Source organism: Micrasema longulum, unplaced genomic scaffold (assembly GCF_059751315.1).
Source record: "Micrasema longulum isolate JH-2025_06_02 unplaced genomic scaffold, ASM5975131v1 h1tg000174l, whole genome shotgun sequence".
In the NCBI taxonomy this organism is placed as follows: domain Eukaryota; kingdom Metazoa; phylum Arthropoda; class Insecta; order Trichoptera; family Brachycentridae; genus Micrasema; species Micrasema longulum.
Genome location: NW_028277379.1, coordinates 439,460 through 457,022, shown reverse-complemented (window position 1 = coordinate 457,022; position 17,563 = coordinate 439,460). Strand labels below are relative to the sequence as shown.

The 17,563-nt window shown below is 32.5% G+C and overlaps 1 protein-coding gene across 1 annotated transcript in view; it reads left to right on the top strand.

Moving 5' to 3' along the window:
* Positions 1–1,470: 1,470 nt before the first annotated feature.
* The window catches only part of LOC148283965 (uncharacterized), a 100,846-nt gene continuing 84,753 nt past the window's right edge, over positions 1,471–17,563 (top strand). Inside the window, exons 1-2 of the mRNA XM_088242890.1 lie at positions 1,471–1,550; positions 1,630–3,208. Of these exons, the coding sequence (XP_088099016.1) occupies positions 1,513–1,550; positions 1,630–3,208 (1,617 nt within the window). The 5' untranslated portion in view covers positions 1,471–1,512. The remainder of the gene's footprint in view (positions 1,551–1,629; positions 3,209–17,563) is intronic.

The following is a 17,563-nucleotide window of genomic DNA, read 5'->3' as shown; positions in this document are numbered from 1 at the left end:
ATACTATTCGGTCGGTCTCGTGGTGTTATGGTCAGCGCGTTGTTTCACCCTGCAAGAGGTCTCGGATTTGATTCCCGACATGTTTGACCTGAAATGTTGATTTAAAGAGGTGTTTTTACACTAGAATATTTCATAGTTTCTCGATTGGCACTTGAAGCGTGAGACTGATCATCTCACCTGTATGTATTTTTTTTATTAAGATACGCTGCGGTTGGTGTACCAATGCAGTGTCCTATGCACTATTAGGTGCGGAAAAGGGAATGACGATGATGATACTATTTATTAAATGTTATTAAATATTTGCACATTACCACTTACCGACTTTTCTATGTCTACCGGTTTCGAGATGTACCCGTCTCTTCGTCAGGACACCAATTTAACCAACATGCGAACCAACATACAAAACCCACTATACACCTTCACCATAGTTGTTGCACAAATGTTTGACCACAAAGTTATTATTATTTTTATTTATTTTTTATTTTTATTCCAATAAAATAGCTATAAAGTGCAGAGCCAATTCTTCCATATAAACATGAACATAATTATAAATTTAAACAAAAATATAAAAACAAAAAATAACAATAAACATAAATATAAAATTTAAAAAAAAATTAATGCTTTAAATATTATTAATAAACTATTTATTGTTTCATAATTTATTTTGTGGAATAATATTTTTAATATATACCAAGGAGGTATTTTTAGAGTCCTCTTTTTTTATTTGAAGATCTTTCATACTAATAATGATTTTCGGGAGGCTATTGAATAAATTTAAGAAAAACCATTTTTAATGTTCGTACTCCGAAGCTAACCTCAGGTGTTTTGTGTTCATGCCTAAGATTATATATTTTTTTTTTATTATTAACAGGAAGAAAATAGGTAGTTAGGTGTTATTTAGACAGTGAATTCGCCCATGAATAGGAAAACTAGGTTAAATGCTGTCGAAACGTGAACATTCGGACGAATGCACGGTAAAACTATGTGTAATACGTCCACAAATGTCAGGCTGTAAGGCTGGAACAAGCATTATCCACAAAATCTATAAATGAGTATTGCGTTGGTTTGGACATGTAGAGCGAATGGACGGCGAAGGAAAGGCGAAAGGGAGATACAATGCGTATGTTGATGGATGGAGATAACGAGAAGACCAAGAAAGACATGGCATGACTAAATTAACCACTCGGAAATGAACGAAACAACAGTCGGAATAAGCGTGCATGAAACGATGTGTGAATGCATGTATTGGAAGCGAGGTATGTGTAAAAATAAAAACGAAAATGGCGTTCTATCATCTTTGCTTACTCCCACGGGGAAATTGCGTTATGCTTTTTTTTCGTTTTGATTTTGGCATCCAAAATTCAGGTTTTAATCAGGCATAGTATTTTTTAAGTTTTAATCTTAAATATGAAAATCTAAATCTTAAACGATTTAACTCTTTACTCATTTAACATATTTTTTTCTAGGTGTTGCGGTTCTGAGGGTGGGGCATGCGGGGCGCGGGGGGAGACCATGCAGGGATGGGTGGGGGGGGCACCCTCACTAACCAGGTAATTATTAAAAACACAATTGAACTTCACTTGGTAATCTTTTTAATATCCGATCTAACTTATTCAATTTTCATTTTAGGGTAAATCCAATTTACTCGGAAGCCGAAGATGCTGTGGCTGGGAGGTCAAAAGCTTCATCGTCAGGGTACGGAAGTCAGAGAGGATCCGGAGGAGGTTCCTTGGCCGGCAGACCCATTGACCTCCGGCGAATCCCTCATCCCGTATGGCCTCATGAAGACCCTTACAATCTCTACTCTACCTACAGCCGCCGCCCTCCGTCAACAAGAGGAAATATCCTTCTTAGGAGTCAGGTCTATCAAGCTCCAAGTGACTCTTCATTTAGAAGTGGAACGGGTAGAGGGGAAAGATTCTTACACCAACTGCTAACAAAAGATGGAACCTACGCGGCAACCAGCGATGGTTACTCCAGTAGAAGCGACACAGGAAGAAATCTGGATACCTTTATCGCTCGTCATCAAAATTATATCAAGCATCAAGGAGAAAAAGACACAAGGAGAGCATACCCAGCCAGGAGAATTAGTGTGACAGATGCCAGCGAAGTCAACTACATTACTAAAGAATTCGATTATTTGATGAAACTAAATGATTTGAGTGATGCGAGAGCAAGACGACGTAAGGAAAGAGAAAAATTTAACAGTTATAGATCTAGAAAATCCAGCCGTGATGAATTTAGATACGTTTCCCGGAGATCTAGAAGAGCTAAAGAAAACAGCTATGTATCAGAACCTAGAGATAGAAAATCTGGAGCCAATTCTGCAAAAAGCGACAGTGACAGCAGCTTGAAAACCATAAAATTAGTAAAAAATAAGGCGCAAGCGGAAAAACCAGGAGATAAAGAAATCAATTTAATTCATATAAAAGATGACAAAAAATTAGTGGTAAAAAACAAAGGAGATAGTATAAGAAAAGAGTCAGATGTTTACTTTGATTCACTGCAAGCTGACCCGTTCTTGCTATATTCTCATTTTATCGCTGAAGAAGAAGCCAAAACTCAAGCAAGCAGTATAAGAGGAGAACTTAGAACTATCGTAAAAAATATCGCCCAAAGTGATTCAATTGACAAAGGATACTCATTTTCTGAAACGCGAAGTGGAAGTGACGAAAAAACCAAATTAAAAGAAGTGATAAGTGATAATTCTATAAAAGAGCCTGATAAAATAATAAGCGAAGTAGAGTACACGACTATTGCAGACGTGGAAAGAGAAGCGGATGGTAAACTAGTGCAGGCTGTTAGGGAAAGAGATATTGATTATAATGACATTCGCGAAGAGTTGCAAAGTGGAAATATCACAGTTGAACGAGAGGATTATCTTCGTGCTCTTTTGCAAGACGTAGCAGCTGCGTTAGAAGAAGCCCTCGATGGTAGAAGAGCTCCATCGTCAGTGCAGTCAGGAGTTTTAAACGAAGCTAGAGAGCGTGTCGCTATGGGGCTTGTTGCCCTGAGAAGGGCAGGTCCCGATGAGCTGAGAGAGCTTTCAACAGCTCTTGCTCGAGGTCCTGCACGTCCTGTGGTGAGGACTCTCGCGCCTTCTTCCATCCGTGCTCCGAGCCCTCACGCCAGGAAGCCGAGCCTTTGGCAACAGTACTACATGCGCGCGCACTCGATACATTCCCTGGACTCCGTTACATCATGTGTTGTAAGTAAAATACTTTACATACTTTACTTGGATTGAGGTGTTTATTTGTGACGTATTTCTTAAGCATTTGAAATTGTTCTGTTTTGTTCTGTTTTCAACCATATAGTACTCGAACACAGTGGTAATAAGCGGATTTTTAAGCTAAAACCTTTATTGGTGGAGATAAGATTCATCTGAATGAATTATTTTACCGAGGCAATTCCAGAAAAGGTGAAATAACTCAGTCGAATGAATCTCACCCATCATTGTTCTCGTCTAAACGCGCAAGGCCAGGACATTACGACAATAGCAATTTGTTCGACGCGTGCGCGTTGCTCCCGCATATTTTATCTGACCAAAATAAAGGCAGAAAAACAATTTTTATTATTTAGTTCGTTCCCTAACAATTCCAATACATTTAGGTGGAAAATCAACAGTACTTTTCGTTAACTCGCTCTTAATAAATGCAATAAACTGCGGCCGAATGTTCGTATTGCCCCAGCGATCTGTCCTGCGTGGTCAAGACTGTTCACGGAGCCGGGACAAGGCAATAGTGTCACATCTATTGTATTGTCGCAATATTTCTGGCATTAGCACAATACATTTTTTTATATGTACAGAACTAATTAGATAAATAATAATTATTTTTTTAAAGAGAGGGTAAATGTAATTAGTTTGAGACCCCTAAAACATTATTTACATTACTATTTACGAGTATATTGGTTTAACCCTTTCCCTCCTGGCCAATACGTTTGTGTGGGTACAAACAAACATTCAAATTTAATTCCATGTTCTGTTAGATCCCAGCCACAACAATTGTGCATGTTAATGGCCACTTAGAAAATAACGTATTTTTTCATATGATAGCTCCAGTATCCGAAGTGGAGAGGTGGTCCAAAAAAAGAAAAGTAAAGAAAGGGATACTTTACTCATTTAGTTGAATGAAGGAAATATATAGGTACTACTGACATTACATTGGCGGCCTCCGTGGTGTAGTGGTCAAGACGCTTGACTCACGCACGGGAGGTTCCGGGTTCGATTCCCGGTGAGAACACAAAAATTAAAATGTGATTTTTCTTAAGCCTGGGTGCACTGTGATGTAATTCACCACTGTAATTAGGCCATCTGGCCTGTTGTGGTGCAAAAAATAAATGTAAAAAATATGTAAAAATTACAACAATACCAATGAACTAATAATTAATCTGGTATAAATATTCTAAATAAAAAAAAATCTACTTCTACTATTTCTACTAAGTATTCAACATACATAATGTGCCTATTTCGAACCGGGTTGTGGTCCCGTGGTTAGTATTATGGACTCACAAACCAAATTTCCCAGGTTCAAGTCCCACTCTACTACAACTGGATTTCCATTTTTCCAGCACAAATTATTTACGACTTCTAGGAAATGGTCTGAAAATTTTAATATTTGAGTAAATAATAAGAACTCCTTAAAAAACGAAAACAAATATATGTACATCATAAAATACAAACAAAACAAACCATCATGTCGTTTCCTCATAAGGGTAGGCAGAGAGGATAAAACGTCATATCACTCTGTTTTTGCATACAGATCTCGCTTCATCTGCATTTATACATCTTCTCACTCACGCGCGCCTTTTAATAATATTTTTGACATCTCCATCATCAAGTATTTGTTTGATTTGGTCAACATTGTACCGATCTGAATATTTGGCATCTATCGCACATATTTTTACCGCACATTCACCTGAGAAATGGCATTTCGACAGCATTTAGCCTACTTTCACCCCTGTTTTTCATAGTCCAAGCTTCGCTCCCATACATCAGTGTCGGCACCGGGACTCCTTTGTGAATGGCTTATTTTGCCTCATAATTTTTTTTCAAAGTTTATTTAAGTGCCAATTTTGCATCATAATATGTATGTAAGATGAATAAACTAAATATCTATCTTACATTTTATTACTTTTGAACTATTTTTTATAATTTGTACAAATTGGCTACAGCCATTAATAAATAAATAAACAATACTTCAGGATCAGAAGTGAAAATAGAGAGAATTTCAAAAAAATATTTTTTTGATTCACCGTCCCAAACAATTTTTTTTTTTAAACTCTTTGGAGTATTATATGATTTATTTGTTTATTTATATGTTTTATTATTAATAAAAAATAAAAATAAAATAAATGAACAAATTCAATATTTCTTAAATTTATTTGATAAATTACACATTTTGTCAAAAATTTCCCCACTACAAAATACTTTACACACATAACCTTTTAGCGTAATATTTGCATTTTGCCCACAATGTTCTCGCAAACCATAAAGATCTTGCGGCTTTTGAAAGTTCCGTTATGCCATCATGCCTGCCTCAGCCCTACGCTTAGGGATGTTAACTGCACATCGATATTTTCTAAAAATCGATGTGATTTTAAAGACGTATCAAAATAAGGAATCTTACAAACATACTTTGAAATATTATTCCATTTTTTATAACATTTCCATATTAAAATCTTCTCGAAACGTTATTCAGACTAAATGTGCCATATTAAATAAAAATATTTACTGCTAGCTGACCCGACAGACGTTGTCCTGCCCGAACGTCGGCTAGATACTTGTTTGTGATTAAATTCCAAAACTTAAATTTTAAATATTTAAAAAAAATGGAATTTAAGTAGGTACTGGTGTATGGTTAAATTTCAAAACAACATAAATATTTTTTCAAATATGGCATTCTTTTTGCAAACGTCAAACTCCGGTCGTCTCACCAACAATGGGGTGTACTTATGTAGGAATACGTTTTTAAAAAATGTATTTAATTTAATATTATTTTAGGATTACCAATAAATCCAAAAATAAAAAAAAAAATTGGTAGAAATTACATAAAGTTTAAGGAAAGAATCTGATTGAGATCCACAAAAACAAATGTTGTTTGTAAACATTCAAAAACAAACTTTTTTATGCACAAAAAAACAACATCTTTCTTGTTAAAAAAAATATTTATAAATGTACATATATCGCACCCCGGGAACAACAGTGGCACAACTCATAAATCTCATTTTACAGGACAGCATTTACTCAATTGTACTCACACTCTCGCTCTTATATATAACTTAAAACAAAGCCCCTACTGAAATTTCACTCATTTGTACCATCTAGTTTTGAATGTTTTTTTTTAGATAAAAATGGCATATTGGTCATCGCGTCACTACTATACGTTTAATTTACTTTTAAATAAGGTATAACATTTTTACTTTTAAAACCACATTGATATTTTTAACAATTGTGTCTTATAATTATATGAATAGAAAATATACAGTAAAGGAATATTTCTGAATCCGTTACTCAAAATTTTGTCACAAGAGGCTAAATTAACAGTTATGAGATGGTCAGTTGTGTTACTTTAAAAATATTTTGAGTTTGTCCAAATTTTTGTAGACAAGGACTGGATTCAACTCCCTGGGAGCTGTTTATCCAGTCCTTGTCTACAAAAATTTGGACAAACACAAAATATTGTTGATAAATCCACCTGGTCCATGAAAAAGTATAGAAATTGAAAAAATAACATTTTCAGACGTTGCCTAGTATGTAGGTGAAATAATTCAATTAGATGAATCTCACCCGCATAAATAAAGGTTTCAGCTCTTTAACTTCACAAACATCAACAGATGAAAGAATTGAAGGAATATAAATATGGGCAGAATGTTAAATGTTACACAGTGTGTAAAGTGGCTACTTAAACCACCCATTGACAGGTCATAAGCCCTGTAGATGCCTGGACTTCTATATTACCTTCTCTAAAATGTTCTTCATCTCTGTTGAAATATTTTGATTGTTACTTTAAGTCTATAAGAGAAATAAGTCAACTTTGAATTCGAATTAAATGATGGCATAACTGTCAGTTTTAAATGCGAACGGCTTGATGCAGAGATAATATGGTAAGACACTGCCCTATAAACAAAAAGCAACATCTAGTCGTAAATACATTGCCACCACGAAAAAAATAATTTAGTTATAATATTTTTTTCACCTGTTTATCCATCCTCCTGGGTGTACGTATCAAGATGTGAAAAGAGCTGGCTTTGTATTTCCTCGGTAGATAAATACATACGAAAGTTAATCATACCGTCTTGGTAATTGCCAAAAGTCACATAAAATGTCGCTTAGGCGAACTCTTTAATTAAGATTTATTTAGGGTAATAATCGCTTTTAAAATACAAAAGACTAATAAAAATACTTTTAGATTTTTTAATTTTGTAAGGAACGCGGAGTAAAGTCTGCGTCACTTATAGGTTGAATTCGATCATATGACGTCAGATATGACAAGTCGTTAGAACATTTCGATGTAGATAGAGATAGTACAGAAGTTTAATATACTGTCTTGGTATGTACCGATGAAGAAAGAGTTAGTAATTGCCCCCCTGGTTCAATGTATCGACGTTTCGTCGTCGATATTTCGATGGGCGATTTTGCATCCCTACTCCTTACCTACGGCACGCTGCTGGCAGCCACCGGCTGCGGCCATAACAATGGAATGAAGTCAGCGGGGAAAGTCTCCCAAAGTGGCCCGGGGCGGTTTTGAGGTCACAGCAAAAACTGGCTTGGGCGGACCATACCGAGAATCGGAGACATGAATGAAACAACTAAATCTACGAAATTCATTATGCATTAAATTTCTTTTTTTACGTAATGTCCAATTTCATAACGTCCGGAATGAGGAAATATTACATTTTTCATTTACATTTTAAAAGTAATAAGGGTCGATGAAATACTGTAGAGTAAAAAAAAAAATTCTGCTACTTTTTAGTAGCATAATCTTTTTTTTATTTATTTATTTATTTATTTTATTTATTTGGATAACCAACAGCTATAATTATATCATATTTATATAACAAAACAAATAACAAATAAGCCAATTACAGGTTTTCACAAGTAGCATCACAGTAAGTTAAAAAAGATTCTCGAACATAAAATGAATAGTAATTAAATGTAAATTTAAAAGAAAAGAAAAAAAATACTACGAGTTATTTTGAAAGCAAACGCCGCACGTTATTAAGGTTATTTTCAAATAAATATATGATAAATGATTTATTTAGTACATTAAAATTATTAAAAGTTCGCCATAAATATGAATTTTGCCTATAATTAGATGAAACAAGAGGTATGTGAAGAAGAGGGTTATATCTTAAAATTTTGGAAGGAACATTGATAGAAAGTTTGCAAAGTAGTTCAGGACAGTCGATTGAACCAGAGGCAACATAACATATTTATATAACAATGTTTTGAGTATGTCCAAATGCTTGCAGACTGGCTGGATTTTCTCCCTAAGGAGTTGTTCAAATTAAAATTTGTTGCAACAGGGAGGGAAAACTATTTTGAGAAGGGAATATGGGAGTCTAGGTATTTACAGGGCTTATGACCTGTCATTGGCTGTGTAACATTCACCATTCTGCCTATGTTTGGCGGCCTCCGTGGTGTAGTGGTCAAGATGCTTGACTCACACACGGAAGGTTCTGGGTTCGATTCCCGGAGAGAACACAAAAAAATAAATGTGATTCTTCTCAAGCCTGGGTGTTCTGTGATTCACCACTGTAATTGGGCCTCCTGGCCTGTTGTGGTGCAAAAAAAAATGTATGTACATATGTATAACATCCACATTTTCTCAATTCTTCCATCTGTTGACTTTCGGGAAGTAAAAGTGTGTAAAGTAGCCACTTTAACCAGCCAATGACATGTCATAAGCCCTGTAAATGCCTAGACTCCTATATCATCTTCTCAAAAATGTTTTTCCTCTCTGTTGCAACAAATTCAGACTTTTTTGTACAATTTGTAATTTTAAATTCCCGCAAAAACGGTCATTGCATTGGCTATTGGCCACGCCCCTAATACGTCATGATTCATGTTAATTTGGAGCTTTGTTCCTAACCGTTCAATTTTTTATGAAACGTCGTCAAAAATCTTGACGTCACAATTATCAATGTCAAACATGTCGCGTATTTCTTGTGACATGTTGTTTAATATATTTTTTTTAAAATTAGTATGAAAACATTTCTTCTAAATATTTATATTGATTTTGAAAATACAATGATTTTTTTCTAAATCCGTTTAAGAATTTTTTATCGGTATCCGTTGGGTATGATATTTCCCTATTCACTCGTATGCAGCGCAATTGCGTTCGCCGTTCCAGACAACTCAGACGACCCATAGAGCTGCCGTACGTCGAAGTGACGGATGGTTATTTTTAATATTTATTTTTTTATTTGACGGACTTATGCAGTCCATTCTAACGATGGTACATACAATTTCTTATAATAAATACAGGTACTGATAAAATAAAATACAACAAAATAAAATTAAAGCTAGGACAAATAAAAAATTACTACCTCAAGACAAGATCCGGTCGATCTTAGTGAATTTTTAAAACCATAAAGACTTACAATAAAAAAGTCCAGATCTTGTCTCGAGTTTACAGTACGACACAATCGGGACATTGGTGCATGCAAGCCATAGTTTGTGCTGTGTTGATCGAGGAACAGCACATTATTATTTCGCAACCGACGGATCGGAACATTGAATGCCACGTGTTCCAGTAACGATGGTACATCAATTAAGCCATTCTTCAAATTAAACATAAATATGGAGTCAATGTTATTTCTACGTTTTTGTAGACTTGAGATTTTTAACATTGACTCCGTTTCTCCGTAAGTGTAGTAAAAAAGTAGTTAAGTATATACTATAAAACACGTCTATCTTGCTAGTGTTAAAAAGCAAAATGAATTAAAAACGCAAAGTTATGCATGAAAACATTTCACCACAGTACGCAAATTGATTTTAAAAATACAATTAATTATTCTTAATTTATTTCGTATATTTTATATTTATTAATTTATTTATTTAGTTATTTATTTATTTATTTATTTATTTATTTATTTATTTATTTATTTATTTATTTATTTATTTATTTATTTATTTATTTATTTATTTATTTATTTATTTATTTATTTATTTATTTATTTATTTATTTATTTATTTATTTATTTATTTATTTATTTATTTATTTATTTATTTATTTATTTATTTATTTATTTATTTATTTATTTATTTATTTATTTATTTATTTATTTATTTATTTATTTATTTATTTATTTATTTATTTATTTATTTATTTATTTATTTATTTATTTATTTATTTATTTATTTATTTATTTATTTATTTATTTATTTATTTATTTATTTATTTATTTATTTATTTATTTATTTATTTATTTATTTATTTATTTATTTATTTATTTATTTATTTATTTATTTATTTATTTATTTATTTATTTATTTATTTATTTATTTATTTATTTATTTATTTTTTATTTATTTATTTATTTATTTATTTTTTATTTATTTATTCATTTATTTATTTATTTATTTATTTATTTATTTATTTATTTGTTTATTTATTTATTTATTTTTAACGGACATTGTCCATGTATACAATTTATAAGGTTTAAATATTACAATAAAATAATAGTTTAAAACATTAAAAATAAAAAAAAAGAAAGAAGCATTGACAAACATAAGGGACATCGAGACAAGATCTGGACTATTTATTTAGTGCTCGTTTAAATCGTTGTAAACTTAAACCAAAAAAGTCCAGATCTTGTCTTAAGTTAACAATACGACAAAGACGTGTCATTAGAGAATTTAGGCCATAGTTTGTTCTATGCTGATCGATGAACAGTATTTCATTGTTTATCAATCTACGAGTCGGAATATTGAATTTTACTTGTCCCAGTAATGATGGAACATTGAAAATACCATATTATATGTGATATTTCCCTGTTTTGGAGAGTTTAGAAGAAGACACAGAAAATAGTATCATCATTATCTTGTACACTGTCAATGATACATAGGAAATTACATTGGTACTCCATTGTCAGCAGACATTTGAAGTAAAAAGTTGGGGAATAATAAAACAGACATTTAAAACAATTTATAACGGACAGGGTAAGATATGGCATAGAAAGAGAAGATACAGATGGTATTGTATACTGAAATCTTTACTGATGTGGGTAAGATTCATCTAATAGAGGTTTTCGAGTCGGCCTCGTGGTGTAATGGTCAGCGCGTTAGCCTGCCATGCAAGAGGTCTCGGGTTCGATTCCTGACACGATTGATGTGAAATAATAATTTAAATGGGTGTTTTCACACTAGAATATTAGTATATAGTCCCTGGACTGGTACCTGAAGCGTATAACTGATCATCTTACATTCATGTAAGAAAAAATGGTCAAGATACGCTGCGATTGGTGTACCGATGCAGTGCTCTATGCACCATTAGAAGCGGAAGGGAAACGATGATGAAAATGAATAGAGGTTTTAGCAAAAGCTAAAAAGTTCAAGAGCTTCACAAAAATCTACAGGAAAGTACGTTTCCCTCATACCCAAAACTGTTTTAAAGGCATGAAAACACACAAAACACAAAAAAATATATGTTTTTTGTCAATAGACAAAAATAGACAATAGACAACAAAGATCAACAGTTGTATTAATGGGAAAATTAATGAAGTTCAAGCACTGTCAGCGTGAATATAACACACAGTGTAAAGATACCACTTAAACCAGTCAATGACAAGTCATATGCCAAAACTACAAATATTCCAACTTTAAATTGTTCTTCATCTCCGCTGTAATATCTACAAATATTTGGACAAACTCAAAATAGTGTTGATGTTTTATACAAGTTTTGCGACGCTGACTTTACTAAAAATCAAACTCGGGACCTCAGACATGCTAGGCAAACGCAATAACCACTAGTGATTTTCACTTGGCTAAGCTTCTATAATGTGAAAAACCTGTGACGTCATGATACTTCTGTCCAATCCGATGGTGCATAGGGACTACATTGGGACATTAAGTGCGTCGTACTAGGATCATCTGTTGCACGAGGGAAAGGTTACGGTTTAGGTGCCAGTCCAGGAACATGAACTATTGCAGTGTAGAACCACCTTCTTAATAAATATTTTACGTCCATCCTGCCAGGAATCGAACCCGGGATCTCAAGCATGGTAGGCGAAAGCGCCAACACTACACTACGGGGCGAACTTATCGCCACTCGATTTCCTTATTCAGATTTTTTCTAAGCATCCATTGTAACTGTATTCTCAAGCTGCTCGCACCAATGAATAACTGTCCGTTTTTATTAGAAATATAACATTATATTACGTACTATGAATATAAACAATATTATTATTATTATTTAAAGAATTAACTTTGTGGTCAAAAATTTTACTAAATGTTATTAATATTTGTACATAACCATTTACCGACTTTTCTATGTCTACCGGTTTCGAGACGTACCCATCTCTTCGTCAGGACAATAATTAAACTAACATGCAAAACCCACTATACACCTTCACCATAATTAAAAAATATAAAACCAACAAGACATGCATTTTAATAATCACATGCACTGATTAGGACAAACATGCACTGATTAAATGATGAAAATATTATATGTTGTTTGAGAAATATTTGGAAAAAGGTAGAGGGAATGGAGGGGAGGGGGGTGAGCCTAATATGTTTAGAGTGACCACTTCAGTGGAACATCGTATAACGGACTACATGGAAAGGTTGTTTGATTATTGATCAAAGGAACATTATTTTTTATAGCTTTCCTAATTGAAATATTTCAATATTATTTACATTTAACCCTTTATTTGCTGAATTTAAGATTTTAACTCCTGTATTTTTACTAAAGTCATGATTTAAATTGATTAGGTAATTTGATAATTTAGAGAAATTATTATTGTGAAGACACCTCATATGTTTTAAACACGAATATCAAAATTTCTTTATGTTCTTCCAACGTAAACTAAAGGACAAGAATTTCATTTTAATTAGTTAACACCTAAATTATTAAATAAACAATTTTTATCTTCAAAAATGTTTGAGTATGTCCAAATCCTCGCAGACTGGCTGGATTTACTCCCTAGAGAGTTATTCATATTTAAATCTATTTCAACAGAGAGGGAAAACATTTTTGAGAAGGGAATATGGAAGTCTAGGCATTAACAGGGCTTATGACCTGTCATTGGCTGTTTTAAGTAGCCACATTTTTTTTGCACCACAACAGACCAGGAGGCCCAATTAAAGTGGTGAATTATATCACAGAACACCCAGACTTGAGAAAAATCACATTTTTTAATTTTTGTGTTCTCACCGGGAATCGAACCCGGAACCTTCCGAGCGTGAGTCAAGCGTCTTGACCACTACACCACGGAGGCCGCTTTACACACTGTGCAACATTCACCATTCACCACGTTTGAACATCCACATTTCCTCAACTCTTCCATCTGCTGACTTTTGTGAAGTCAAAGAGCTGAAACCTTAATCACGTGGGTGAGATTCATCCGGCTGAAAAACTCAACAGATGAAAGAGTTGAGGAAATGTGGATGGTCAAACATGGGCAGAATGGTGAGTGTTACACGGTGTGTAAAGTGGCCACTTAAACCAGCTAATGACAGGTCATAAACCCTGTAAATGCCTAGACTTCCATATTTTCTTCCCAAAAATGTTTTCCCTCTCTGTTGAAATAAATTTAAATTTTTATCTTTATTATGAAGCAATAATTTACCAATATTGTTATTTGTATAAAAAGCAGGTTTGATATTATTTGATAAAAAAATTTATACGTTTGTGGATATTGTATTTACGTAAAGAATTATTTTCCATTTACTATCATTATTATTTTTGTTATTATTACTGTTGACAGGATACAAAAATTGTTTGATTGATTTTTTCTTTAGTTCTCTGTTGAAAAAAAGTTTTTATTAAGTCAATTTTATATCCATTATAATAAGCAATTTTTGAAACAACATAGAATTTATTCATAATTTAATCAGTGAATGTTTGTCCTAATAAGTGCATGTCCTTATTAAAATGCATGTCGTGTTGGCTTTATATTTTTGTGCAACAACTACGTTGAAGGTGTTTAGTGGGTTTTGCATGTTGGTTTAATTACTGTCCTGACGACGAGATGGGTACGTTTCGAAACCGGTAGACATGGAAAAGTCGGTAAGTGGTTATATACAAATATTTAATAACATTTACTGTACAATATTATTTCTTCAGTTTTCACGCGCTTTAAGTCACTGTTTTGTTGGTTATTACAATAATGACGTAATTATAGAAATTTGCCAAAATACCGCTTCAGGCAAGTTTATCACGTGCAAATAACAGAACATTCTCACAAAGTGAAAAATTCTATGATATCACGAACAGAAAATAATAATAATTACGCATGGGCCAACTTTTAAAGAATATTCAAACTTTTCGCTTAGATTTTAAAGAAATTAATCGTTTAAGTTACCGTATTTTTCAGACCATAAGACGCACTTTTTTTGCTGAAAATTTTACCTAATGTTGGGGTGCGTCTTCTGGTTCGATGTGTCATATCGTCCGTAAAATACGGTCGGTATTTACTAAGATACTTTCTACCATTTGCATTTTTTTATATGTTTTATTAATAACAAATAAAAATACAATATTAAAACTAAACACTATTTTTTACATTAATTAAATACATAAATTTACAGTAACGTTTCCCATTACGTAAAAGAAATAAACGATTCTTGTGAACATAATGAGGAGTGACGTTTTACTATAGTTTATTTTATTTTAATTAATGATATTTTAAGGATAACATGTATAAATTACAAAAAAATATATAAACGATGTTTTTAATCAGTGTTTCAGAAATAAGAATTAAAGATGTAACTTTTCACTTCTTTCTTAAATAAATTGTATTCTTGACTGTACTTTTTATTATCTTTGTTCATTTCATTAAAGAAAAGTATTCCTCTGTAAGTATAATGATGTTGTGCGGTAGTTGTTTTTAATTTAGGAATTAAGATATTACCACCTGTTCTAGGTCGCGTACTTACGTTTTATGACCTAGAAATACTAATATTTATTATTTATATATTGAGGAAGTTCAATGCTACGGGAAATCGGATATAACAAATGTTTTCTTACGTCCACACGGTAAATCTGACACATGGGAAATCAATGTATGACAGGGTTACAAACGATGAAATCAGGCGAGAATGGAAATCTGAGACAGGTATAATTAATAAGATTACGACAGATTTGACAGTCAGAGGATTTTCGGCATTAAGACACGATGTGTTACTCAGAAAAATATATATAAAATAAATAATACACTGACACTCTGAACGTGCCTGTGGGCCAATGGAGTGGGCTACATCCATAAATAAAAAGGAAATGGTATTGAACGTGCTTATTGTAAAAACATTTTTTTGTAAAGTATTTATTTTTATTGTATATAAATAAAAAATATTTAAAAATTCAAAATATTTCGTATCAACCATGTCCGGAATCGAACCTGTGACCTCTTGCATGGTATGCAAACGCGTTGACCATTACACCACGAGGCCGACAGGATAGGTTCTGATTACTTATAGTTTATAGTCAAAACATAACAGCCTTTTTTTTTTAGAAAAAGCACCAAAATAAAAAAAAATCACTCGGTTTTTTCCGTTTCTTAAAATTATTGATCATATTTGTATACCGAACGTCTGAAGACGGCAGACAAATTCGGGCGCGTTTTTGATTTTTGGATATTCCTAATTCCCATAACAAACAATTCTTCAAAAAAGCAAAATGATTAATATCGTGTGTAAAAAAACTACTCTAGTGCGAAAATACGGGAACACGTTTATATGAACAAAGGTCAGACCGCGTTTCCTCTTAAGCCATTTGTGGTCCCCAAATCCGGAGGTCCGAGATTCAAAACCCGCTCTACCACAACTAGAAGAAAATAGCGCCATTTTTTTAATATTAAAATTAAAAATTATAAATAATACATAAAAAAGACAAACACGTTTGTTTTGTGATGTTGTGTCGGTCTTTCTTATGTTTAGTTAGAAAATACTATTAATAGTATTTTCTAACTAAACAAATGTTTAAACATAATTAATTCACTAACAAATACGGAAGGAAATTGTGAGATACGCCTAACGTTTATATGATTTGGCTTGAAACAATTGGTTCCCAAACTTTGTAATATGAACAATAAAAAAAACGTAATTTGTTGTAAATTTTAAGAGTGCAAATGGATAGTTTTTAACCTTAAAAAATTTGAAACAAATAAATCTCACCGACAATTTAATAATTATGATTATGTAGGCATCAGAAATGGCTTAAAATCAGATAACGGATAGTCACATTTCGGTTAATTTTTGACCATTGTTCTAAAGCTTTCTAAGAACACGGTGCTGTCATCTAGCGGCCGTCATTTGGCGGTGGAGGACGTCATTAAAACGTCGTCGGTACAAGCCAATGCCAATGGTTGATTGTGTGCATCGGTGCCGTCATTTGCAAGACGGTCGTTATAGCGGTGCGAACCGTCTTCGAACGGTTTTTCTCGTGTAGCAGTGAACATGTTTACCTGTCAAAGCTGTCAAAATGAGTGCAAACGTGATGTGGACTGGTGACGTTGACGAAACGTTAATTTATTTGTAAATGTCATGAAGTTTTATACAATTTTGAAGGACAAAGACCATAAAAAAGCATAGTTAAAACAAAATTTGTGGTGAAATGTCAAATTAAATATTCAATATCAAATATTCAATATTTAATATCAAATATTCAATAATATATAAATATTCAATTTAAAAAATGCAATATGTATTATGAAATATTTAATATTAAATCCAAAATATTATATATTGAATATTAAGTATCAAGTATTAAATATTTAATGTTAAATACCAAACATTAAATATTGTACTAAAAATACCAATCATTACGTAAACATAAATTATTATAATAAATAGCTGGACAACCTGCTTAATCTTTAAATATACTATTCATCTATACGTGTGATGTCACTGAACTCCTCCTAAACGGCTTAACAGATTTAGTGCGGTTTTCAGCGAAATGTAGATCTTTGCGCTGCGCATATTCGTAGTAATTAAAATTTTCAAGCGAGTCTGTTAAAAAAAAGTTAAAAGCATAAACATTTTTTTATTGACCTATATATGAGAATACATATACAAAAAATGGTAGGATGTTGTTTTTTTTAGTTAAGAAAAGTTTGTTTTTTAATGTTTGAAAACAACATTTGTTTTAATGGATCCCTATCAGATTCTTTGCTTACGTTCCTTATAATTTCATCCCATTTATTTCTTTTTACTGAATTTTCGGTAAAAGTAAATTAATATTAACTGAAAAATTCCATTTTTGAAAATCGCATTCATGATTAAAGTGCACCCTTGTTAGTGAGAAAAGCCGAGTTTAACTTTTGCAAAAAGAATTCAATATTTGAATATTAATAATTTTTAGTTTTGGAATTCAATCATAAACAAGAACCTAGGTACCTA